The sequence below is a fragment of the Garra rufa genome, chromosome 20 (genome assembly GCF_049309525.1).
Source record: "Garra rufa chromosome 20, GarRuf1.0, whole genome shotgun sequence".
Taxonomy (NCBI): domain Eukaryota; kingdom Metazoa; phylum Chordata; class Actinopteri; order Cypriniformes; family Cyprinidae; genus Garra; species Garra rufa.
In genome coordinates, this window is record NC_133380.1 from 1309594 (window position 1) to 1336606 (window position 27013).

At 31.2% G+C, this 27013-nt stretch overlaps 1 protein-coding gene across 1 annotated transcript in view; it reads right to left on the reverse strand.

Moving 5' to 3' along the window:
- The window catches only part of LOC141293937 (heterogeneous nuclear ribonucleoprotein L-like), a 49073-nt gene extending 29255 nt beyond the window's left edge, over positions 1–19818 (reverse strand). The window contains exon 1 of the mRNA XM_073826006.1: positions 19518–19818. Within this exon, the coding sequence (XP_073682107.1) occupies positions 19518–19691 (174 nt within the window). The 5' untranslated portion in view covers positions 19692–19818. The remainder of the gene's footprint in view (positions 1–19517) is intronic.
- Positions 19819–27013: the final 7195 nt, after the last annotated feature.

Sequence of the window (27013 nt, forward strand, 5' to 3'; positions counted from 1 at the left end):
AGCGAGAGCATAATGAGGTTTATGGTCAACTACTGACTTTAAAGCCGTCGCTGGCAAAGCAGCGTCTGCGGTTGGAAAATGACCTGCAGAAACGCAATGCAGCGACTCTGAGACCCTGCTGAAGAATCACAACACACTTAAAATAGAGCCTGACAAACATCAAACCACTTCCACTGCAGACGGATGACGAGCCGCTTGAGTCACACACACAGACAGAAAACACCAGCGCCGTCTTAATCCAAATCCACTGCATTCAACTCAGAATCGAACCCCTGACCTTGGCGTTGCTGGCGAAGTGCTCTACTCTTGAGTAAATGTGCTGACAGCCGCTGACTATTTCACTTCATTTAAAATGCAATTATCTGGACAAAAATATGCCAGAAAATATAACAAAAACAAATACAATTTAAAAGTGTACTTAAACATTAAAAAAAGTAACCTCTTTAAATTCTCAAAAATATTTACAATTTATTAATATTGTTAATAATTAATATTTTTAAACAGCTGAAATATATTAATATATGCATTTACACTTTAATACAATTAATTAAAAGTGCAAATATCTGGCCAAAAAAGTGAAAGTAAAAAGTACACCTTAAGTATTTAAGTATTTAAAAAAAGTAACCTCTCAAAAATTAATGTTTAGTAATATAAATATTGCACAATATAAAAATAATATATTGAATATACATATAATAATATAAAGTATTAGTATATGGACAAAAACATACTTGAGTAAAAGCAAAACAAAAAAGTACAATTTAGTACAATGTAACTTAAAACTCTTAAAATGTATATTTAATAATGTAAATAATAAATTGAAATAAAACATTTTATTTAAAATAAAACATATTAAAATGGATTAATAATGTTTACAATTCATATTTGAAAAAGCTGATATAGATATATATATATATATTTTTTTTTTTTTTTTTTTTTTTTTAACTTCATTAAAAGTGCAAATATCTGGTCAAAAATAAAAAATTAAAAAGTACACCTTTAAAATGTTCTTAAGTATTGAACAAATAACCTATATATATATATATATATATATATATATATATATATATATAAATTTTGGTAAAAATTGATTTAATAAAAATTTTAAAATACAAGTATCTGGCCAAAAACATACTTTAATGAAGGTAAAAAAAAAAATACAACTTTAAACTGTGCTTAAGTATTTAAAAAAAAATAGTAAGATCCTTTCAAAAATCATATTTATAACACACAATATAAAAGTATTAATAGAAAATTATATATATATATATAAATATAAAATGAGTAAGAATTAATATTAAGCATAATCAAAACGCTAAAATATATCGATATATCAAATTTTCCTCAATTAAAAATACAAGTATCTGGCCAAAAACATAATTGAATGAAAGTAAAAAAAAATGTTTTACTTTAAACTGTACTTAAGTATTTTTAAAAAATAGTAACATCCTCTCAAAAATTATATTTATATTACACAATATAAAAATAATAATACGGAATTATAAATTAAAATGCATTCATATTAAATGCAATCAAAAAGCTGAAATATATCATTATACTGAGTAAAAATGTCCTTGATTAAAAGTTCATTTTTAATTGTATTTAAGTATTAAAAGTAACCTCTCGAGGAGATTATTGTTTAAGCATTTGAATCATTTGTCAGACAGACTTAAAACAAAACAGGGCAGAAGTCAAAAACATTGACCTATATTGCATCTTTACAGAAAACATTTCAAAACTGTAAGAAGCACGTCTCATGTTGAAATAAAGGTGATTTTAAGAGTGCAAATATGCAGTTGAAACTACATGTTAGAGTAAAGAACAAATCTACAAAAATAACAAGCAAAAGTATTCACGCCCTGCTCAAACCCAGATCTAGTGGGTTTAGTAGTTAGTGTGCATCTGTGTGGGGCTTCCTGTTGGAATCACACTGATATATCACACATCTGACTTTAATTAGACAAACACATCAACAGGTTAATCAGGCATATAAATAAGCCTCTATACCAGACACAAAACAAACACAGGCCAGAAACATCCGTCTACAGCACATGTTCACACAAAACACATTCTAGTGACACACTAAAACAAGAACATCCAACCTCAGAACACCGAAAGCTGCGAAAACACAAGCACTTCTCACGGCAAAATAAAATCTGTAAGAAGTAAAAACTAAAAAAATACTTCATTCAGAGCAAATACATAAATATAGAAATATTTTATACATTAAATATTTATTTATGCATCAAAGACGAAAAAGGCTTTAAGCATAAAAACAATAAGTGTAATACTGCTTTATATTGTTGTTGTTTTTCATAAAAAATATTAAAAAGTTTTCCGTTTAATTTAATTGCATTTTCATTTTTGTTTTTTTGAGCAAAAAATAAATATCCTACATTTTTCCCTAATTTACAGAAGACACTCATTAAAATGTTATTCAGTGTCAATTTTGTCAGGCACATTCACAACAAACAAATTATGGCATATTAAAAGACATATTAAAAGACAATTTCACCCAAAAACTAATTAGTTGTAATTCTACATTTTAAAAATTTTGCCCATTGGTCAGTAAGAATTTTTACTGATTTAAAACACAATAAAATTAAATATGCGCCCTTATTCTTTTATATATTTTAATATGTACAAGTCAGAATAAGCATGTTGTTTAAAATTTTGCATAAATATTGTGTTACACTGAATGACAATGTAACATTGTTTCAACCAAATTTTGACATTTTATTCTCCAAAATCGTATTTAAAACCTTAAAAGTAGACACTTTACTTATATTAAATGTGCTTTCTATGGACCCAAATCACTTCTGACGTGAACATATAAATAATATACCATATAAAATGAAAATATTTAATTATTCATTAATATTTATTGTTTTTACACAAACGATAGGCTAAAATATCTCAATATATAATTTAATTAGCTTTATATCTTTTTTTGAAAACTGCTTTATTTATATATTAATAAGAATTAAAAAAAAAAAAACGATTAATTATCGGTTAATTATCGGCACCGATATTAAGTTATTTTATGGTTATCGCTATCAGCCACTTTCAAAACAATTTGCCGAAATTTTTTTTAAAAAACATTTAAAGAAAGGTTTTGTCAAGAGCTCTTGTTTTTCTTAATTTTGACATTAATTGTCATTTTTACACCAGAGATACACTGCCGTTGACAATGTAACATTATTTCAACCAAATTTTGACATTTTATTCTACAAAAACTTATTTGAAAACTTAAAAGTAGACATTTTACTTACGTTTAATGTGCTTTCTACGAACCCAAATCACTTTTGTAAATTTCTTTTGACATGGACATCTTATGACCCTCATATAAATAATGCACCATATAAAATTAAAATATCAAATTATTCATTAATATTTATTATTTTTGCACAACTGATAGGCTGAAATATCTCAATATATAATCTGATTAGCTTTATATCTTTTTTGAAAACTGCTTTATTTATAACTCAATAAGTATTTTTTATTGTTTTAAATGAAATGACTAATTATCGGTAAATTATCGGCACAGATATTAAGCGAATTTTATGGTTATCGGTATCAGCCATTTTCAAAATGATCTGCCGATAAAATGATTTTAAAGCATTTAAACAAAGGTTTTGTCAAAACTCTTGTTTTTTTTTATTTTGACAGTAACTTTAATTTTTACACCAGATATACACTTCCATTTAAAAGTTTGGGATCAGTAGGATTTTTAATGTTTTTCAAAAAAGACTTTTCTGCTCATCATGGCTGTGTTTATTTGATTAAAAATACAGAAAAAACAGCAATATTGTGAAATATTATTGTGATTTAAAATAGTGGTTTTATATTTTAATATACTTTAAAATGCAATTTATTCCGGTGATGCAAAGCTAAATTTTCAGCATCAATACTCTAGTATTCAGTGTCATGTAATCCTTCAGTGATTCTCTGTTACTGTATGAATTATATTTCAGACAGATATGAGAAGCAACTGAAACTGCTTTAAGCTCTGTTTCTAACCCACTTGACCTACAACCCCGCCCTCATTACATAACCACACCCACCACATTACATAACTCCACCCACCTCCGAACTCTTAAATAATTACAGTCTTCATTTGCATACAGACACAGATAATGTGATTTAATCCTACTTTACTGCAACATTCTGCTTAAAATCTCTCACAGAGGTTCAGATCTCCAGAGCTCAGAGAAGTTCTCTGAAGAAATAACGAGAACAGGAACATGCATGTGAAAGAGAGATGAGGAAAGACCAAAACGCGCAACCGACACACAACCAAAAACACACCAACGTGCAACCAAACGCAGTAAAGGATTACTCCAATTCCAGAAAAAAAATTTACTCACCCCCTTGTCATCCAAGATGTTCATGTCTTTCTTTCTTCAGTCGTAAAAGAATGTTTTTTGAGGAAAACATTTGAGGATTTTTCTCCATATAGTGGACTTCAATGGTGCTCAACGGATTGAAGGTTAAAAATGCAGTTTAAATGCAGCTTCAAAGGACTCGAAATGATCCCAGCCGAGAAAGAAGGGGCGTATCTAGCGAAACAATCGGCTATTTTCTTTAAAAAATTATATTTATACACTTTTTAACCTCAAATGCATAAAAAATACATGCATACTCTGTGTATTCCGGTTGAAGACAGTTAGGGTATGTCCAAAAACTCTCATCTCATTTTCTCCTCCAACTTCAAGATCGTCCTTCATCGCTGCAGAAGAACAGACCCAGTGTTTACAAAGTAAATGAGCAAAGAACATCAAATGCCCTTTATTTTAATTTCGGAATTGGAGTAATCCTATAAATAATCCAAACAACACGCATTCAACATGCAACCAAACGCGTTAAAGGAGGCATTTTTAGTGCACAAGATACTGGTTTCAGCACAAAACGTTCTGTTAAAATAAAATACTAATCTCTCACACAATAATATTTAATTTTGTTTCAAATGACAAAAGCATTTAAATTAGGCATTTAAACTTGACAAGTAAAATGACTTGAGATATTTTGTCCTGTTTTCTGGAAAAAAAAAAATCTAAATTGAGTTTGTTTTTACTTAAAGCAAGCAAAAATATCTGCCAATGGGGTAAGAAAAATATTTTTTATTTTTTTAACTCAATTCAAAGGCTGAACATTATTTTTCTTGCCCCATTGCAGATGTTTTTGCTTGTTTTAAGAAAAAGTAATAAAATGTAGATTATTTATTCAGAAAACTAGACATAATATCTTAAGGCATTTTACTTGTCAGGTAAATGCATCTTGATTCAAGAATTTGTAGATATTTATACTAGAAAACAAGACAAAAATACTAAGGAAGAAAATCATTTTTGCAGACACATTCAACACAACCAAAACATTCAATATGCAACCAACACACTCAGTGTCTCTAAAACTGAACACATGAAAACACAAATGAAGCCACAACGTAATAATGCTGCACAGTCATTAAATAAAGAAGTCCTTCTCTGTTTCTGTATTTATTCATAACAACAATCTAGTTTAAATAACAGCACATGACTTTCACGCAGGCTGTTTGTTTGTTCTGTAAAAAGTGGTGAATCTCAGCAGCAGATGCTCAGATGTTTGATTATTGGCCTATGCATGATTCTATATGAGCCATCTGACTTGAATTAAAGCGATGCACAAACAGGTTAATCAGGCAGACAAAGCAGCCTCTCGTCTTCAGACGGCGCGCCTCGCTTTAAAAATAGCCATGAATGTGCGGGAAACTGCTGCAGCTGCATCTAATGTCATCAAACGTGATTGAATTACACTAATTGGACAAATGAATTGTTTCGGGTGACATTTCAAACGCGGGACACAAAAAGCACGATCTCGTGACCCAAAGACTGAACACGAGGAGAACTGGACGCTCACACTCGCACACACTCACTCTATATGAGGTTTAATACTTGATTTGATCATAACAATAAATGTATTGAATTATTTTTAAATGGTGTGATAAGAGGCAAAGCTGCTTGTCACGAGTTACTCAAAGGAACTTTACAGAAACAACATCTGTGAACAAACACTTCAGCTCAATCACAGCTTAGTATTTGTCTTGTTTTCTAGTATAAATATCTAAAAATTCTTGAATCAGGATGCATTTACTTGACAAGTAAAATGACTTAAGATATTTTATATTTTGTCCTGTTTTCTGAAAAAAATATTACAATTTTGTTAGTTTTTGTTTAAAGCAAGCAAAAATATCTGCCAATCGGGTACGAAAACTAATCTCAATTCAAAGGCTAAACAAGATTATTTTTCTTGCCCCATTGGCAGATATTTTTGCTGGTTTTAAGCAAAAACGAACACAATTTTAAATATTTATTCAGAAAACTAGACATAATAGCTTATGTCGTTTTACTTGTCAGGTAAATGCATCTTGAGTCAAGAATTTTTAGATATTTATACTAGAAAATAAGACAAAAATACTAAGGAAGAAAATCACTGTTTTCTCAAGAAAGATAAATATTTTATTAAAAAGGCTTTCTCTTAGAATTGAAAAAAATATTTAATATTTTATTATTTTTGTTTAAAATAACAATTTCATACGTATTTCATTTTCATATATTTTTATTATTATAAGATAATATTTTATTATATTAAATAAAGACATTTTTTTCTTAAGCAATAATGTATTCTACTGTACATTTTGTATTATTATAAGATATTTTATTTTATTATAAAAAAGAAAAAACAAATATTAAATTTTTTACAATTTATTATAAGATAATCTTTTATTTTATTATAAAAAAAGATAAAGGAAAAAGGACAAAAATTTTTTAAGATTTTGGTTGTATTTTCAGACAAGAAACTACACTTTATATACATTTTTTCTTACTTAGATTTTATGTCTTGTTTCCAGCCAAAATACCTAAAAATTCTTAAATCAAGAAGGATTTTCTAGATGAGTAAAAATTATTTTCTTTAATTATTTTTAAGTCAAACTAAAGTGAGTTTTTGCTTGAAACAAGCAAAATAATCTTCCAATGGGTTAGGAAAAAATATATATTTCAAACAGAAAACAAGATTATTTTTCTTACCCCATTGAAAGATTATTTTGCTTGTTTCAAGCAAAAACACACTTAATTAATTTTGACACTTAAACAAGACAAAAAATCTAAGAAAAGCATTTTTTTTTTTGCAGTGTATGCAATAATTTTCTATAATTTCCCATAAAATAAATATGAAAACTGCATGAGGCCATGTTCAAAATTTTAGTTTGATTTTATTTTCATATAAGAGTGAAAGAGGCATTGTTTTCAGAATGTTGTATAAATCAGAGTGAATGATATATTCACAAACCCTTCAGCAAAAACCTTCAGAATATAGACAGGAATAAAACTGCTAAGTTTGGTGTATGTAAGTGTTGCTGAATGATTGTTAAATGTCTTCTTATTTTGAATGCACAACTAGTTTGTAATTTTGTTTCTCTGTTATTTTTAGTCAACCAATGACTGTTCAACATCCTTTATGACAGTGATAATATTAATACTTCCTGCATTACTTCCTGATTCACAGACCTTTTCTGCTTGTATATTCGTCACTTGAGGAAGATCATCAGAAGGACACGTGAGCTCTGAAATGTGTCCATGAGCCTCGCGGCTTCAGCGTCTGCTTCGGTGAGATCACAGCATGATGCAGCTCACAAACGACACACGCATCTGATCTGATCTGCTCTAAACATCTCCACAGAAGCTTTTTCAAAGCATTTAACACAGAGCAGGAGAGTTTGATCTGCAAACATGAGCGCAGAGCAGATCAAATTCATGCTATAAAGATATGAAGACATGCACTTCAACAGCAGGAATCACTTCATGAGCTGCAAAGTGACACAGATCTCTCTTATAGTCACACATTCACACACACGTTCACTGATTGTGAGTTTTTCACAGCAGCGTCTCACACGTCAAAGCACTCAAGCGTGAATTCACATGAAATGACAAACATATCAAAATAGACACATTGATTGATATATATTGAGAGTGGGGAAGTCAATATTTATATTATGTTAATTTATTTGCTTTGTTAATATTTATATTTTTTTATTTATATATTTATAATAATAAAACAAATACAAATAATTTACATATATAGCATATATAAACTAGCCAAAAATTTAAATTAATTACTTCAACTTGATATTTTTATTTTTACTATATATATATATATATATATATATATATATATATATATTTGTATTATATATATATTTGTATTATACATGTTTATTCTAAATTGACCAGTGCATAAACAAAAAACACTAGTTTTGTCTGTAGTGTCTCACCTAATTACAGTTTACCTATTTGTGCCTCTAGATTTCAACTGCGATACATATCTTTGAAGAGTTTTTTCTCCACTTCAACAGCACTTACACACACCACACTTTACAGTTGTATTCCTGTCTATATTTTGAAGGATTTTACTGAAGGGATTTTGGATCTCTCTTTTTATCACTCCACAGATCAGAAAATACTGTCGACAGACTGAAAAAAATATATTTTCACACCATTTTTGAAATATTAATGAGAGTGAATGATATATTCACAAATGCTTCAGTAAAAACCTTCAGAATATAGAGAGGGATAAAACTGCTAAGTTTGGTGTATGTAAGTGCTGCTTAAGTGAAGGAGAAAACTTTAAAAAATATGTATTGCAACTGAAATCTACAGTCGCAAATATATAAAGTGTACAATTAAACACTTAAATGTGTATTTTGGAAGTTTTCTTTCAACTAGTCTGAAAGAAGACATGTTATAAAAGCAAAATAGACCAAAATTTCTAAAGTGACCAGTACATTAACAAAAAACACTAGTTTTGTCTGTAGTGTCTCACCTAATTACAGTTGACCTATTTGTGTCTTTAGATTTCAACTGCGATACATATCTTTAAAGAGTTTTTTCTCCACTTCAGCAGCACTTACACACACCACACTTTACAGTTTTATTCCTGTCTATACTCTGAGGGATTTTACTGAGGGGTTTTAGGATTTCTCTTTTTATCACTCTATAGATCAGAAAATACTGTCGACAGACTGAAAAAAAAAAACAATTTCACACCATTTAAAGATAAAACTGCTAAGTTTGGTGTATGTAAGTGCTGTATGTATGTATAAATCTTTTCGAACAATATAAGTCTTTGCTATCACTTTTTATCAATTTAACACATCCTTGCTAAATAAAAATATTAATTTCTTTCAAAAAAGAAAAGAATAAAAAAACTGTTAGATGGTAGTTTATATTGTTACAAAAAAGGCTTATCTTACTTACTATTTTTGTCTTGTTTTTAGTCAAAAAATATCTAAAAATTCTTAAATTAAGATGTATTTACTAAATAAGCAAAATGCCATGAGATATTTAGTCTTGTTTCCAGAGGGAAAAAAAAAACTAAATTAAGTGCATTTTGCTTAAAACAAGACTAAATATCTTACACCATTTTGCTTATCTAGTAATTCATCCTAATTTAAGAATTTTTAGATATTTTGACTAGAAACAAGACAAAAAATACTAAGTAAGATAAACCTTTTTTTGCAGTGTAAATGCTGTTCTTTTCAACTTTTTATTTGTTAACAAATCCTAGGGAAAAAAAAATCACAGGTTCCAACTAAATATTAAGCAGCACAACTGTTTCCAACATTGATAATAAATCAGCATATTAGAATAATTTCTAAAGGATCATGTGACACTAAAGACTGGAGTAATGATGCTGAAAATTCAGCTTTGTATCACAGGAATAAATTACATTTTAAAATATATTCACATAGAAAACAGCTATTTTAAATTGAAATAATATTTAACAATATTAAAGTTGTTTCTGTATTTTCGATCAAATAAATGCTTGCCATGATGAGCATAAGAAACGTCTTCAAAAACCTTCTAAAAATCGTACTGATCCCCAACGTTCGAGCGGCAGTGTATATATAATATAAATACATCTATAAAAACGTACATTCCAAATTAAGCAAATTGTCTTAACAGTAGGTAAGTTAATAAGCATAATTGAACTTAGGAAGTGCTCACACCCTAAAAACACCCGCATGGCTGCTGCTACACAGATAGCATCATGTTTCCTCTGCAAACCAATGACAGAAACGACAGTGCAGCAGCATGAACAGGAAATGACATGCAATGTCATCCAAAGAGAACTACACACCACACGATTGTGTAAGACACTATTCTGGTGAGAATCGACAGCAGAACTCAGAACTCAATGAGCTCATTACTACAGCGCCAACCATTCTATCGACACACTTTCAGCACTCAACATTTGTTTGGTTTACAGTTGCCGTCATTCCTGGAAACAGAGACAGATTCGTTCACATCAGAATCCCCTTTAGACACACAACAGATCCGCTGAATAAAAGACGTTAATGAGAAAGTCAATGCTCAAAGACTTCAGGAGCGCTTTCAGTGCATATTAAAGGAATAATTCACTCTGAAATGAACACGCTGTCATCATTATACTTGCTCTAAACCTGTAGGACTTTCTTTCTTCTGCTAAACATAAAAGAATATGTTAATCTCTGAGGAGAGATCAGGCTTCTCTCTTCTGTACAATGACCAGCGTTCCTCAGAAAAAGAAAGCCGCATGGGTTTGCAACAACGTGAAGGTGCTTAAATTAAGATTTTGGTTGTAACCTTTTAAGACATTTTAGATGTTTTCTTTCGACTAGTCAGACAGAAGACATGTTATGGAAGCAAAATAGACCAAAATCTCTAAATTGACCAGTGCATGAACAAAAACACTGGTTTTGTCTGTAGTGTCTCACCTAATCACAGTTTATCTATTTGCGTCTGTAGATTTAAATTGCGATACATCTTTAAAGAGTTTTTTCTCCACTTCAGCAGCACTTACAAACACCAAATTAAGCTGTTTTATTCCTGTCTATATTCTGAAGAATTTTACTGAGAGAATTTTGGATTTCTCTGTTTATCATTACATAAATACTGTCAACAGAGCAAAGCAATACATTTTCACCACGTTTTTAGGAATAAAATGTTGTATAAACCAGTGTGAATGATATATTCACAAACCCCTCAGTAAAAACCTTCAGAATAGAGAGAGGAATAAAACTGCTAAGTTTGGTGTATGTAAGTGCTGCTCAAGTGGAGGAAAAACTTTCAAAGATATGTATTGAAATTGAAATCTACAGTCGCAAATATATAAAGTGTAAAATTAAACACTTAAATGTGTATTTTTGGGTGTTTTCTTTCCACTAGTCAGAGAGAAGACATAATAGACCAAAATCTCTAAATTGACCAGTGCATGAACAAAAAACACTGATTTTGTTTGTAGTCTATCGCTTTATTGTAGTTTATTTATTTGCATCTGTAGATATTATTTTTGATACACATCTTTAAAGAGTTGTTTCTCCAGCACTTACGAACACAAAACTTAACAGTTTTATTCCTGTCTATATTTTAAAGATTTTTACTGTGGGGATTTTGGAATATCACTCTTTAAATCAGAAAATTATGGAAGCTTGTTTCCGCCACTGAATAAAATAAGGTTATTGCAACTTGTTATCTTACAATTCTGACTTTTTTTCTCAGAATTGTGAGATATAAACTTGCAATATATAATATAAAGTCTGAATTGCGAGGAAAAAAGTCTGAATTGCAAAATATTTCTCACAAAAGAAATTGCGAAATGTAAACTCTCATTTGCAAGAAATTTTTTTTTTATTTTGTATTCAGTGGCGGAAACGGCCTTTTAATAGAAAATACGGTCAACAGACTGAAAAAGTACATTTTCACATTATGTTCCCAGGTCAAAAATGACCAGACTCCAAACAACTGCTTATAAATCTCTCATTATGCTATATTATCACCAAATATTGGATTCAATCTTTTTGTCAACTTGTTTTCTTCCATTTAGGACTGGTTTTGTGTTTCTATTTGCTTCTGATTAAATGTAGGCCTCATTTATCCGAATGTAGGTACCTAATTTTTTGAGTGAAATTTTTTTTATGAATAATTTTCACAATATAAGATAAAAAAAAATCTAAAAATTTGCACTGTTTCTCACACTAGTGTGCTTTAAAGTAAATTTTTACATTATTTTAAAAAAATAAAGTGCTGTATAAATGAGAGTGAACGACATCCAAACCCCTCAGTAAAAACCTTCAGAATATAGACAGGAATAAAACTGCTAAGTATGGTTTTAGTAAGTGCTGCTGAAGTGAAGGAGAAAACTTTAAAACACATGCATCCCAATTGAAATCTACAGACGCAAATAGATCAAGTGCAACAATATAAACACTTACATGCATTTTGGATTTTTTCTTTTGACTACTCTTCAAAACAGAGCAAAATCTCCAGTGCACAGAAATGTTTTTGCCAGTGGCATCTTGCCTCAAACTCAGTGTTAGAGCAGCACATGCTATGATATATCATACATCAAAACCCATAATTCATCAGCAGAACAGAGCGATCCAGAGCAGATCTGCCTCGTGTCAACTCCACACACATTGAGTCGCTCATTTGTCAGTCGGGTGGGTCAGGTGACCCGTTTAGCCGCCCGTCTCCCATCATCCCGCTGAGATCCCAGATGACTCGCACAGACTCCAGAGACGCCGCCGCCCACTCGAGACGCTCCGGCAGACAGACCGTTTGCATACACATTAAACCAGGGCAGATTATGGATGCAAACTGATTCCAGAAGGATCCGGTATCGTTAAAGCGTCTCACGCTCCACGGCCGATAACGCCGCCGCCACTGCCGCCCACTCCAGCGCGTTTGATTTCATTGTCGCGGCCGTGTATCTCTGGCAGTAAAAGGTGAGGACGCCGATGGCAGTGATTCCCAGAGCGCCCGCAGATATCAATAAACCCCACGGGGAACAATATCTGCTCCACGGTCGCTATCAGAGGAGCCGCCGCCTCCGTTACTCACGCGTGTGCGGTTCAGCTCAGGTCTACATGTGCAATCGCCGCTCAGATCACACAGTTAAACCAGCCAATAAAAGCCACTTAGTATTCAAATCACCACGGCTGTTCAAGAGGAACGCTTCCTCAGAGCCCAGCGATTCGCTCCAGGCCAAATACTGAAGCCATTATGTCTGTCTGTCTGTCTGTGTGTGTGTTTGTCTCTGTGTGTGTTCTTGTTTATGATACATTATGGGGGACAAATGTCCCCACAAGGAGAGTAAAACCTCAAATTTCTGACATTGCATGGAGCCTGTGGTCCTCACAGGGGAATACAATTATTAAAAATGTGTATGTGTGTGTGTGTGTGTGTGTGTGTGTGTGTGTGTGTGTGTGTGTGTGTGTGTGTGTGTGTGTGTGTGTGTGTGTGTGCGTCTTTCATCCCTTTCTGAGCGTCTGGACTGTGAAAACACTCACTCACATGCAGTTCTATCACAAAGCATGTAAATAAAGCACCGAATGATCTGCTGTATGAATAATAACTGCAGATGCACAGTTTCTAGAGATTGCATTAAAGTCAATGTGACCCTGGTAAAAAAGTAATAGATTTCAAATGCATTTATTTTATACTAAGTCATATCACTTGAGACTTGAAATTGCATGATTTTTAAAATAATATCGGTCTTTAAATACAATATTCAAAGTGTGTCTAAAGTATATTTGCAATAGTTCCACTTTAGCATAATCAAATATATCTTTAGATGGACTTTAGCACTACTTCCGCACAACCTCAAGTGCATGAAGTACAGAATTAGTTGTTATAATTCAGCTTTAAATATACCAGTTTCGTATACTAAAAGTACAATTGCAGGGTTATTTTATTAAGTACATAAGATGTAAATGTATTTGTAGAATACTTAGAATGAAATACATGTATTTTAAATACATTTCAGTAACAAGTAAAAAATGAAAATAGGCTTGTGCAATAAACTCATAAAGTTGTGATGAAACTCTGATTGAGCAATGCATTCGTGTCATTGTTCAATAATCTGATACTCTTTATTAAAATGATATTAAAAATGATCAAATATCATTCTGTGTGTTTACAAAACATGCTTTTGATTACTTTATTTGATTACACATTATGATTTATACATGCAAAACAATTATAAATTAATTATAAAACTACTTTAGATGTAGTGCTAACAATGTTATCTGGTACATGAAGTGATTATGTCATTAGTGTTTTTAGATATATATTAAAACATTTCAGTAAAAAATGATGTGTTTGTTTGCTTAAAAACATGCTTTTGATTATTCATACTAGAGAACCATGAATGCACATAATAAATAAATAAATGCATTTTACTATATTTATTTTTCACTAGAGGAAAAATAAAAATAAGCTTGTGCAATAAACTTTTAAAGTCTTTTACTAACTATAATTCTGATGAAACTCTGATTGAACAATGCATCTGTGTCATTATTCAATAATCTGGTACTTTGCATTAAAATTACAGTAAAATGACATTAAAAATGATAAAATATCATTCTTTGTGTTTACAAAACATGCTTTTCATTACTTTATTTTGATGATTTTTACATGCAAAACAATTATAAATCAATTAGAAAACAATTTATGACGACTATAGATGTAGTGCGAAGAATGCTATATTCTATGTATTTTTATACATTTTATACATATATTTTAAAACATTTGAGTAAAAATTAGATGCAAATTTGTGCACACAAATGAAAATGATGAACTGTGTTTATTAGCTTAAAAACATGCTTTTGATTATTCATACATTAACTATGAGCACGAACACTACAAAACTAGGAGCATGTACTAATAAGTTAAAAAGGTCAATTATAAATAACAAATGCATGCTCATTTCAGATGTAGAGCAAACACTGTACATCTTGAATGTACATAAATGTATTACAATTCTGACAAACCTCTGATGCAACAATGTGGCTCTGACATTGTTACATATTTTAAAACATAAATGATTAAATATCTTTTGTGTTTAGTTGATCTGAAAACATGCTTTGATTATTTGAACTGCACAACTTATAGATGCACAATTAATTGAATGTCACACTGGTGCATATAAACTCAAATGATTATAATTACGCCAAGAACATGCACTAGTAAAACAAATGGCCTCAATTATTATTTAATGCATTGAACTTCTGTACAGTGCATCAAACTTTACAAGCGCCTGATGCTCAACATATTAAAAACAAACAAAAAGCATCCCATCTGACATCTGTGAACACATTCTGCTTTCAATACGCTGCTCATTCAAAGTGAATCGCTTTCATAAATGACTCAGTTCTCGTACCTGCTCTCTGACTCCTTTTATGGTAACGATCTCTAGTTTCTAAAAATGTCACAAGCTAAATAAAGGCCATCAACTCATCCATGTGAGTTCACAGGTCTGACCTTAAAAAACCGAGAAAACCACGTCTCCTGACGTCTGATAGTAGACTGTCAAACGCTTCCTCTGTGAACACACACCATTCAGACCATCTGACCTCAGTCTGATAGTCCTGCATTACACAGAAACGCTCCATGAGACCTGGCATAATCAGACTGAGCGGCTGAATCGGTGTCCGACGCACTGATGCATCATGGGATTGGCTCTTGAGTAAATCAGACACGCTTCAGACAGGTGTTTACTCACTTGTGTGTGTGTGTGTGTGTGTGTGTGTGTGTGTGTGTGTGTGTGTGTGTGTGTGTGTGTGTGTGTGTGTGTGTGTGTGTACTACAGCCGGTGATCACATCCGATGAAAAACTATGGATCAGTCCATCTAAATATACACTATATTGCAAATCTCAGCTGCTTGATTCTTTATATTGTTGCAAATGGGTTTAAGCATAAAAACAATAAGTGTAACACTACTTTAAATTGTTGTTGTTCTTTAAAAAAAATAAAAAGTTTTCTGTTTAATTTAATTGCATTTTTGTTTTTGTATTTCTGAGCAAAAAATAAATATCATACATTTCTCCCTGAATTTACAGAAGACATGTCATTCAGTGTCAATCTTGTCAGGCACATTTATGACAAAAATCAATGAATGACATATTAAAAGACAAATTACCTTCTCCCCAAATACTAATTAGTTGTAATTATACATTTTTAAAAATGTGCCACTATCCTAGGTTTTGCCAGTTTGTCAGTAAGAATGTTTTTGTCAAAAAAATTTAGCATACTCCCTTATTCTTTTATATATTTTAATATGCACAAGTCAGAATAAGCATGTTGTTTGAATTTTTACATAAATGTTGTTACACTAAATAACAATGCAACATTATTTCAACCAAATTTTGACATTTTATTCTTCAAAAATGCATTTGAAACCTTAAAAGTAGACTTTACTTACATTCAATGTGCTTTCTATGGACATAAAATCACTTTTGTAAATTTATTTTGATGTGGATGTGTTTAATTTGCATTTCTATAAAGCTTCTTTCTGAAAAGTGCAACAAAGATTTATTTATTTATTTATTATCTGGTATTGCAGATGTGTTAGAGGTAACGCATTACAAGTAATGTAATCTGATTACTTTTTTCAAGTAACTAGTAAAGTAATGCATTACTTTTTTAATTTACAAGCTACTTATTTGTTACTTTGTTTCCCCTGTATTGACTGACAGCTCTTGTGTTGCCATGTTGAGAGAAATGGGGAGTAAGAGCAGAGGCGTCGTGTGCATCATCTCACTTGCAAAAAAGCAAATTCGGTACTCCTCAAAATGAATAAAAACCTGCAATAATTAAATATGGCAAATAACATAAGTCATAAGTCAATTTTTCCAAATTGAGATTTGTGCATCATCTAAAAGCTGAGTAAATAAGCTTTTCATTGATGTGTTTGTTAGGATAGAACAACATTTGGCTGAAATACAACTATTCAAAAAAATCTGCAATCTGAAGGTGCGAAAAAATCAAAAAAGTAACATAACGCATTACTTTCCAAAATAGTAACTAAGTAATGCAATCAGTTACATTTTTATGGAGTGATGCAACATTGTAATGATCATTCCGCAATGCTGTGGACAACCACCAGCTTTTATTTTTATTAACCACAGCGGCATCTTTGTGTATCGCTGAACAGCAAATGTTGTGTTATACATAGGTTTACAGTCTTTAACACTGACTCAGGATGATCTGAGCTCATTAGAATGACACCTTTTGCTCTTTGTGTTTTTTAGACTTAGATGTAATTACTTTTAGGGATTGTTTATAAATCGAAAATCAGTGGAATCTCAGTCGTCATGTTGTTTTATGAGGTGCCAATGTAAGTATAGCATTCATATGGAATAGATTCATATTCATTGTGCACAGTATATGATGCTGAAAAAAGAGGAATCATAAGAAAACCATAAAGATCATAAACAGGAATGGTGTCAATGTATTCAGAGATAAAAATAAAGACTATATGTTCAAAAACAGGCTAGTGTGAAAAATAGATCGTGTTTACCACACATCACCACGGTACTGGCATGAGATCACATTATAGTTTAATAAAAGCTTAAAAAATGAGGAACATTAGAAGTGGTCAAGCATTAGTCTGATCCTACGATACTTCCAGTTTGGGTGAAAGAAACTAACAAAAAAGGACAATACTAACATAATACTACCATATTTTGATATGTACCATAGTACTATATGGTCTGTTTGCCATGCATACACTTGTATGTGGAATAAACTCTAAAAAAATTCTCTGATTTTCTCAAACGCGTTTGTCATTATTCATCGATCTGATACTTTGCATGAAATGTTTTAGCAAAAACTTGATCGCTGTTTATGCATATGAAAGAAAATGACAAAATATGATTCTTTGTGTTCATTAAACTACGTTTGATTGTTTTTTTTTACATGCAAAATGTGACAATGAGTCAATCATGAATGACAAACTCATGCTTTTGATGGAAACACTGTTATCTTGTATGTAAATTAAATCATTAAAAACTCTGTTTTTACAATGCGATCGCGTTGCTGTTCACAGATCTGGTAATTTCATAAATATTTGTGACCCTGGAGAACAAAACCAGTCTTAAGTAGCGCGGGTATATTTGTAGCAATAGGTCAAAATGATACATTTTTCTCTTTTCATGCAAAAAAATCATTAGGAAATTAAGTAAAGATCATGTTGCATGAAGATATTTTGCACATTTCCTACCGTAAATAAATCGAAACCTAATTTCAGAGTGATTAGTAATATGCATTGCCAAGAACTTCATTTGGACCACCTTAAAGGGGATTTTCTTAATATTTAGATTTTTTTGCACCCTCAGATTGCAGATTTTCAAATAGTTGTATCTCAGCCAAATAACAAACCATATATCAATGAAAAGCCTATTTATTCAGGTATGTTTGTAGCATTAACCAAAAATACATTGCATGAGTCAAAATGATCGATTTTTCTTTTTTTATGCCGAAAATTATTAGGATATTAATTAAAGATCATGTTCCATGAACATATTTTACAAATTTCATATCATAAATATTTTAAAACTTAATTTTTGATTAGCAATATGCATTGCTAAGAATTTCATTTGGACAACTTTAAAGGTGATTTTCTCAATATTTGGATTTTTTTCACCCTCAGATTGCAGATTTTCAAATAGTTGTATCTCAGCCAAATAACAAACCATATATCAATGAAAAGCCTATTTATTCAGGTATGTTTGTAGCATTAGCCAAATATACATTGCATGAGTCAAAATGATCGATTTTTCTTTTTTTATGCCGAAAATTATTAGGATATTAATTAAAGATCATGTTCCATGAACATTTTACAAATTTCATATCATAAATATATCAAAACTTAATTTTTGATAAGTAATATGCATTGCTAAGAATTTCATTGGAACAATTTTAAAGGCGATTTTCTCAATATTTGGATTTTTTTCACCCTCAGATTGCATATTTTCTAAATATTGTTCTATCCTAACAAACCATACACCAATGCAAATGGAAAGCTTATTTATTCATGTATATAAATCCCCAATTTCAAAAAACGGACTCTTACGACTGGTTTTGTGGTTCAGGGTCACATTTCAAAGTATTTTAGTAGAAAAAAGATGAGTGTTTATGCATATACATGAACGTTACAAAATATAATCCTTCTTTGCATTCATTTAGCTTCTCAAAAAAAAAAAATGCTATGATTAACTAATTTTAACAAGCACAATCAGACCAGTAACACGGATTAGTAAGTTGTATATATACATGATAAACTCAGTGCGAACACTGTGCGTAAAAAAAATGCCAATCCATAATTATAATATATAAACAGGCTGTTCTTTATAACAAAGCAAAGCAAAATCATAAGTAGATGCTTGAGATGATTCGTAAATTCTCAATAACTCAAATGACACTTGGGCCACAGGATGCAGCACATCATGCTGATTTGTGGTCAATGTTTTCTGATCTCTGGCCTTATTTCTATCATTGAACTGAAAGTCAGTGTTCCTGTAAATCATTTTTCTAGCTGATTCCGCTTTTCTTTTCTCTTTTGGTATCAATATATGAACATGAACACATATGTAAAGATGTTCTCTGCATAATTATTAGTCATCATGACTGTGCTCCAGAATGGAGAGTGATTTGTGTCTGACCTTCCTGTCCGCGGAGCTCCAGCGCGCTCTGCTCTGCCCTTCATCCTCCTCATCGTCACCCATGAGCCCCGCGGATGCTGAGTCTGACTCCTCGCCTTCCTCCAGCTCCTCCTCATCCTCCGCGGACACCTTCAGGCGCTTGGGCGCGCGCTCGTACTCCTCCAGCACGGACATGATGTATCAATCAGTCGGTCGCTCACAATCGACAATCGGAGGATGATAAAACACGATCTGAAAGGAGCGCAGACGCACTCACGCGCGCTCATGTGCTGCTCTAATCAGACGCGACGCGCGACTCTCATCCGGCAACAGCTCTGCGCGCTCACGCCCTCGATCCTCGCTCACTGCGGCTCTGACATCATGTCGAGATTTGATTGGATCCTGCGTCTGAGTGACGGCTGCGCGGCGGCGCTGATTGGCTGAGCGAGGGGCATGCGTGAAAAAAGCACAGGACTGCTTTAATAGTGTGACATTAAAAATAATTATAATAATCACTTTGAACTTCTTTGTGTGAACGTTACTTTGTAATCATGAGCATGTGAAAAGATGCCCTTTACATAGAAATTAACTTCAATGTGTTCAAAATTAAATATCATTATGATTCAGTAATAGTGCTGTTCATCAACAGAGATAAATATATATATATATATAGCTGTCTGAATTAAAACCTCTGAATATTTTAGCAGAGAGAAGACAACATGTTTTTTTTTTTTTTTGGAGAAACTGACATATGGGTCAAATATGAGGAAGTGAAATCATGTGGAATTTGACTCAGAACAGTTAAATCTGTCTGAGGAAACAATGATTAAAACAGCCTCAAGAGGTGCCTGAATCCATCTTTATGTTCAATGTTTGATTGCTGTGTTTATTATTTAATAATTTATTTTAATTGGAGTTATATTCATTTCCAGTCTCTAGACAGGAAATAAAAAGAGTATATGAGCATGGCACAGCTTAAATAATAGGACATCATGCCTACTGTTTAAAAATACATTGCAATATAACAATTATAGAAATATAACTATTACAAGCTGTGTTATATGTTACAATAAATGCATATAAAAGAAAATATGAAAAGATAAACAGACTACTACTTCAAATTATTTTTATTTATTTATTTATTTTTGGTATAAATATTTGTAATACATAAACCACAGAGCCACGGTAAAAATAATTTACATACATACATTAAATGACAAGATTAAAGTCATAATATTTTAAGAATGAAGTTGAAATTACGAGAATGAAGTAGAAATTATGAGAATAAAGTTGAAATGTTTAGATAATTAAGTCAAAATATTTAGAGAATAATGTCAAAACATTTTGAGAATAAATATGAAATATTTCGAGAATAACGTAAAATTATTTTAAAAATAAAGTAGAAATATTTTGAGAATAAAGTTGAAATGTTTAGAGAATAAAGTCTAAATATTTTCAAAATAAAGTTGAAATATTGTGAGAATAAAGTCGAAATATTTCGAAAGTAAAATTCAAATATTTAGAGAATAAAGTAGAAATATTTCAAAAATAAAGTTGAAATATTTAAAGAATAAAGTAAAAATATTTTGAGAATAAAGTCAAAATATTTTCAAAATAAAGTCGAAATATTGTAAGAATAAAGTCGAAATACTTCGAGAGTAAAGTTGAAATGTTTAGAGAATAAAGTCAAAATATTTAGAAAATAAAGTTGAAATGTAAAAAAAAGTTGAAATGTTTAGAGAATAAAGTCAAAATATTTTGAGAATAAAGTAGAAATATTTTGAGAATAAAGTTTAAATATTTTCAAAAAAGTCGAAATGTTACAAAAATAAAGTAGAAATATTTCGAAAATAAAGTAGAAATATTTAAAAAAATAAAGTACAAATATTTTGGGAATAAAGTCAAAACATTTTGAGAATAAAGTAGAAATATTTTGAGAATAAGTCGAAATATTTCAAAAAATAAAGTAGAAATATTTTGAGAATAAAGTTGAAATATTTTGAGAATAAAGTTGAAATATTTTGAGAATAAAGTAGAAATATTTTGAGAATAAAGTAGAAATATTTTGAGAATAAGTCGAAATATTTTAAAAATAAAGTTGAAATGTTTAGAGAATAAAGTCAAAATATTTAGAGAATAAAGTAGAAATATTTAGAGAATAAAGTCAAAATATTTTGAGAATAAAGTAGAAATATTTTGAGAATAAAGTAGAAATATTTTGAGAATAAGTCGAAATATTTCAAAAAATAAAGTAGAAATATTTTGAGAATAAAGAAGAAATATTTTGAGAATAAAGTAGAAATATTTTGAGAATAAGTAGAAATATTTTAAAAATAAAGTTGAAATGTTTAGAGAATAAAATCAAAATATTTTGAGAATAAAGTAGAAATATTTTGAGAATAAAGTCAAAATATTTTGAGAATAAAGTAGAAATATTTTGAGAATAAGTCGAAATATTTCAAAAAATAAAGTAGAAATATTTTGAGAATAAAGTAGAAATATTTTGAGAATAAAGTAGAAATATTTTGAGAATAAGTAGAAATATTTTAAAAATAAAGTTGAAATGTTTAGAGAATAAAGTCGAAATATTTCGATAATAAAGTCTAAATATTTTCAAAAAAGTTGAAATGTTTAGAGAATAAAGTCGAAATGTTTAAAGAATAAAGTCAAAATATTTTGAGAATAAAGTCTAAATATTTCGATAATAAAGTCGAAATATTTCAAAATGAAGTTTAAATATTTTGAGCATAAAATCTAATTGTTTCAATAATATAGTTGTAATGTTGATGGTAGCTGAATGGCTGGTCAGACAGATGCTGCTGTCTGGTTGTTGTTCATCAGCCTGTGTTCAGTCTCTCCTGTGATTCCTCCAGTGGGCTCTTCTGTCTGCTCATCTCCAGACGTCTGCGGGTTCATGAAGTGTTGAAGCGGAGCTGAAGATGCGTCTGTGGTTCTGGGCCGTTCTCCCACAGTTCCCAGCAGCGTCAGAAGCTCTTTGAGAGGAACACAGTCTTCAACAGCAATTACGGCCCATCTGAGACGCACCGCACGTCTCTCCGCGGCCGCAACGCATCCCATAAATCCTGACAAACAAACAGACAATGATAATAAGAGCAGAACGCCGTCGTGTGTGATTTCTAAGCGGCCGTCTCTCTTCTACCTTTTGTTCACCGGGGAGGAAATTGGTGAATTTGCATCAAATAGTGTTTTGAAGGCAGTGGAGCGGCAGGTGCTTCTCTAGTGTTTGAACGTGTTTCTGCGGGAGATGTTTTATCTTCCCAGACTGAACAGATAGAGCTGCTAAACCTGGAAAACCACAGAGATCTATCTAGGACAGAGGTGTGCTGCAGAAGCGTCTCTGCAAACCGGTGGAAACGCCTGGTGTGTCGACAGATTCTACGTGATTCACAAAGCAAATCAACTTGAAGACAACAGCACTGTATTTAGCACTGAAGCACATGTTTCCATCTTCAGCATCAAACGTCCTCGTCTTCACAGCCGATGTCTGAATATATCGGGTGTACGCGAATACTCGAAAACACCTAAGAATATTCACCCTGAAATCGCTCTTGAGCAAACACCTCACACACGTGTGGCGTCCTTCCTGTTATCGACGTCTTCAGGCCAGTTATTTCAGGTAAATGGTTTGATCGTGAACTGAAACCAGTCCCAAGTCTGATGTAGGGGGGAAATACCCACAAGTGCTATACAGTTCATTAACAACACTGAACAGACTCAAGCTCAACGTATCTGAACACAAACATCAACCCAGAACATATGATGAGAGACTCTTTAAGATGAAAGCTTGTTTTCACCACCAAATAAAAATATCAAAAAAGGTCACTGTGACTTTATCTCAAAAAGTTTACATCTCACAAGTCAGACATTTCTTTCACGTTTACATCTTGTAATTCTGACTTTCTTTTACAAGTTTACATCTTTTTTCCTTCAGAATTCTGAGTTTACATCTTGAAATGTCGACTTTTTTGCAGGTTTACATCTTGCAATTCCAACTTATTTTTTTTGCTGGTTTAAATTTGTGCAAGTTTACATCTCACGAGTCAGACATTTTTTCAAGTTTACATCTTAAACTTCTGACTTTTTTTCTTGCAATTCTGAAGTTTTTTGCAAGTTTACATCTTTACAAGTTTACATTTCACAAATTGGACATTTTTTCCTTCAGAATACTGAGTTTCACATCTCGCAAGTCTGACTTTTTTTTGGCAAGTTTAATTTTTTTCAAGTTCACATCTTAAATTTCTGACTTTTTTTCAAGTTTATAAGGTTCTTGCAATTCTGACATTTTTGGCAAGTTTACATCTTTACAAGTGTACATAAAAAAATGTCAGAATTGCAAGATGTTTACATCTTTAAAAGTTTACATCTTACAAGTCAGACTTTTTTTCCTTGAGAATTCTGTTTACATCTTGAAATTCTGACTTTTTTTGCACGTTTACATCTTTACAATTCCCAACTTCTTTTGTACAAGTTTACATCTTGCAAATCTGACTTTTTGCAAGTTTACATCTCGCAATTCCAATGTTTTTTTTTGTTTTTTTTTTGTTTTTACAAATTTGCAGTTCCTCACAAGCTCCTTTCCTTTACATCTTATATTCCAACTTTTTACATGCCTATATTTCGCAATTCTGACATTTTTTGTAAGTTTACATCTTTAAAAGTTTACATCTTACAAGTCAGACATTTTCCTTCAGAATTCTGTTTACATCTTGAAATTCTGTTTTTTTTTTTTGCAAGTTTACATCTTTACAAGTTTAAATCTCACAAGCTGGAAATGTTTCCTTCAGAATTCTGAGTTTACATCTTGAAATTCTGACTTTTTTGCAGGTTTACATCTTGCAATTCCAAATTACTTTTTTGCTAGTTTAAATTTGTAAAAGTTTACAAATTCAGACATTTTTCTCAAGTTTACATCTTGAAATTCTGACTTTTTTTGTGTAAATTTACATCTTTACAAGTTTACGTCTCAAAAGTTGGACATTTTTTTAACTTTACATCTTACGATTATGACGTTTTTGTACAAGTTTACATCTCGCAAGTCTGACTATTTTTGCAAGTTAAATTTTTTTCAAGTTCACATCTTAAATTTGTGACTTTTTTTCAAGTTTATAAGGTTCTTGCAATTCTGACATTTTTGGCAAGTTTACATCTTTACAAGTTTACATCTCACAAGTTGGACATTTTTCCTTCAGAATACTGAGTTTACATCTTGAAATTTTGACTTTTTTTGCAGGTTTACTTCTTGAAATTCTGACTTTTTTGTGTAAATTTACATCTTTACAAGTTTTCGTCTCAAAAGTTGGACATTTTTTTAACTTTACATCTTACGATTATGACGTTTTTGTACAAGTTTACATCTCGCAAGTCTGACTATTTTTGCAAGTAAAATTTTTTTCAAGTTCACATCTTAAATTTCTGACTTTTTTTCCAAGTTTATAAGGTTCTTGCAATTCTGACATTTTTGGCAAGTTTACATCTTTACAAGTTAATAAAAAGTAGTAAAAAAGACTAAATTGTGAGACAAACATAAAAAATTCTGAGAATAAAAAGTCACAACTGAGAGCCTAAATTCTTTTTTTTTTCATAGAGTAAAGAGGCTAATTGTGCAGTTGTATTTAGTGTCCGATGTTAATGAGATGAGCTCATATGAGAGACTCGGCTGTGTGTGTCGGGTCAGTCAGAAGTCAAGACGGCTGGAATCTGTCTGACCGCCTCATTAACTGCTTACCGCAGACCATCACGCTTTTGTTCGACCTGACAAGCAGCTTATTTAGCTACACATCATGAGATGTTGAGTCTAATGCGAGCGTGTATTGATCATATTGTGACAGGCGGAGGGTTCGAGCTCTACAGACGCTTCATTAGAGATCCTGTCGCTTGACCTACTTTCAGCAGGATTCCTGCGCTCGTCTCCATCCCACACGCTGGCCTCATTTCACATCTCTGGAAACATGAGGAGAGACACAGAGATGCGCGTTTAGCATCACACTCAATTGTTCTTTGTGACACAAACCGCAAACAAGATCCAGCGAAACGTCCATCATTCATGATTCCAAATCAACTCAAATCCTTTGACGTTTAAAAGAGCACCGTTTAAAGGATTCAGAAGATGCAAACCTCCAATAACGCTCAACAGTTTTCATGCTGGACACGTCAGATGTTAGAGGATCAGATTATATAGATGTATAGTGTGTGTTTATGCTTTATAATCAATAATGCAGCAGTCACAGATGCAATACTTCATTAATAATGTCTACAGGGATTCTAAAATCAAATAGAAGACTTTTTAAGGCTATTTTGCAGATCCACACCAGCAAGTAAAACGTTTCAAATTATTAAAGTTTCCTCTCACAATTTAAATTTTTTGTGTTTTTTTTTTATCTCGCAATTTTGACTATTTTGTAAATTTGCATAGTTTAATTTAGACTTTGTTCCCCAGAATTCTGCAGATCCACACCAGCAAGTAAAATATGTCAAATTATACATTTTTTGCAAGTTTTCTGTCTCACAATTTTGACTATTTCGCACGTTTGCATAATTTAATTTTAAAAGTTTAGATTTTAGGATTTTTTTTTTTTTTGTAAATTTATATTTACATTACCTCACAATACTTTTTTTTCATAGAATTTTAAGTTTATATTATTAAAAAGTCAGAATTTTGAGATATAAACTTATAATAAAAAAACGCTAAAAAACTCAAAACAAAGCAAAAAATAAAATATATAATTTAAAAAATTAATAAAAAAAATTTAATAAAAGTAATCATAAATAGTAATCAATAATAATGTCTACATGGTAGACATTAAATTTTGCAGATTTAAACCAGAAAGTAAAATCTATAAATTGTTTTGCAAGTTTCTCACAATTCATATTTTTTTGCAGTTTTTCATCTTGCAATTTTGACTATTTCGCAAGTTTGCATAAATTAATTTATTTATTTTTTGCAAATTTATATTTACAACAATTCTTATTTTAATTTAATATTTAATTTAATTTAATTAATTTAATAAAATAAAAAAGTAATAAAATAAAATTATTTAAAAAAAAATTCAGATAGTTTTACTTTATAAAATCAGCTGTTGCTCAAATTCAACTGTAAAACAGGGTAACTGCGAGTTTAAAATATTCAAAACTTGTTTTATTCATTGTTTGCATAAATATTTAAGTTGTAATGAACAGGATAGGAAGTTGATCAGTAAAGTTGAACATCTGCAGAATCACAGAGTATCAGAGTAAGAATAAAAGTCATCTGTGGACATGAATGTAGTCATCGCTGATATAACAGCTGTAAGTGTGTTAAAAGACTCTGTACACGCCTGTCATTAAACATCCAACTCTGAACTCTGACTTCCTCCTTTCTCACAGCGTCTCAGTGATTTACAGAAAATCTCCAGACAATCTTCATCTGTGCAGAACAAAGCATTTATGAGAGCGGTGGAGGAGAATCTGAACGCCGATCAACAACAAGGCCTATAGTAAGAGCTAAAAGAGAACAAGAA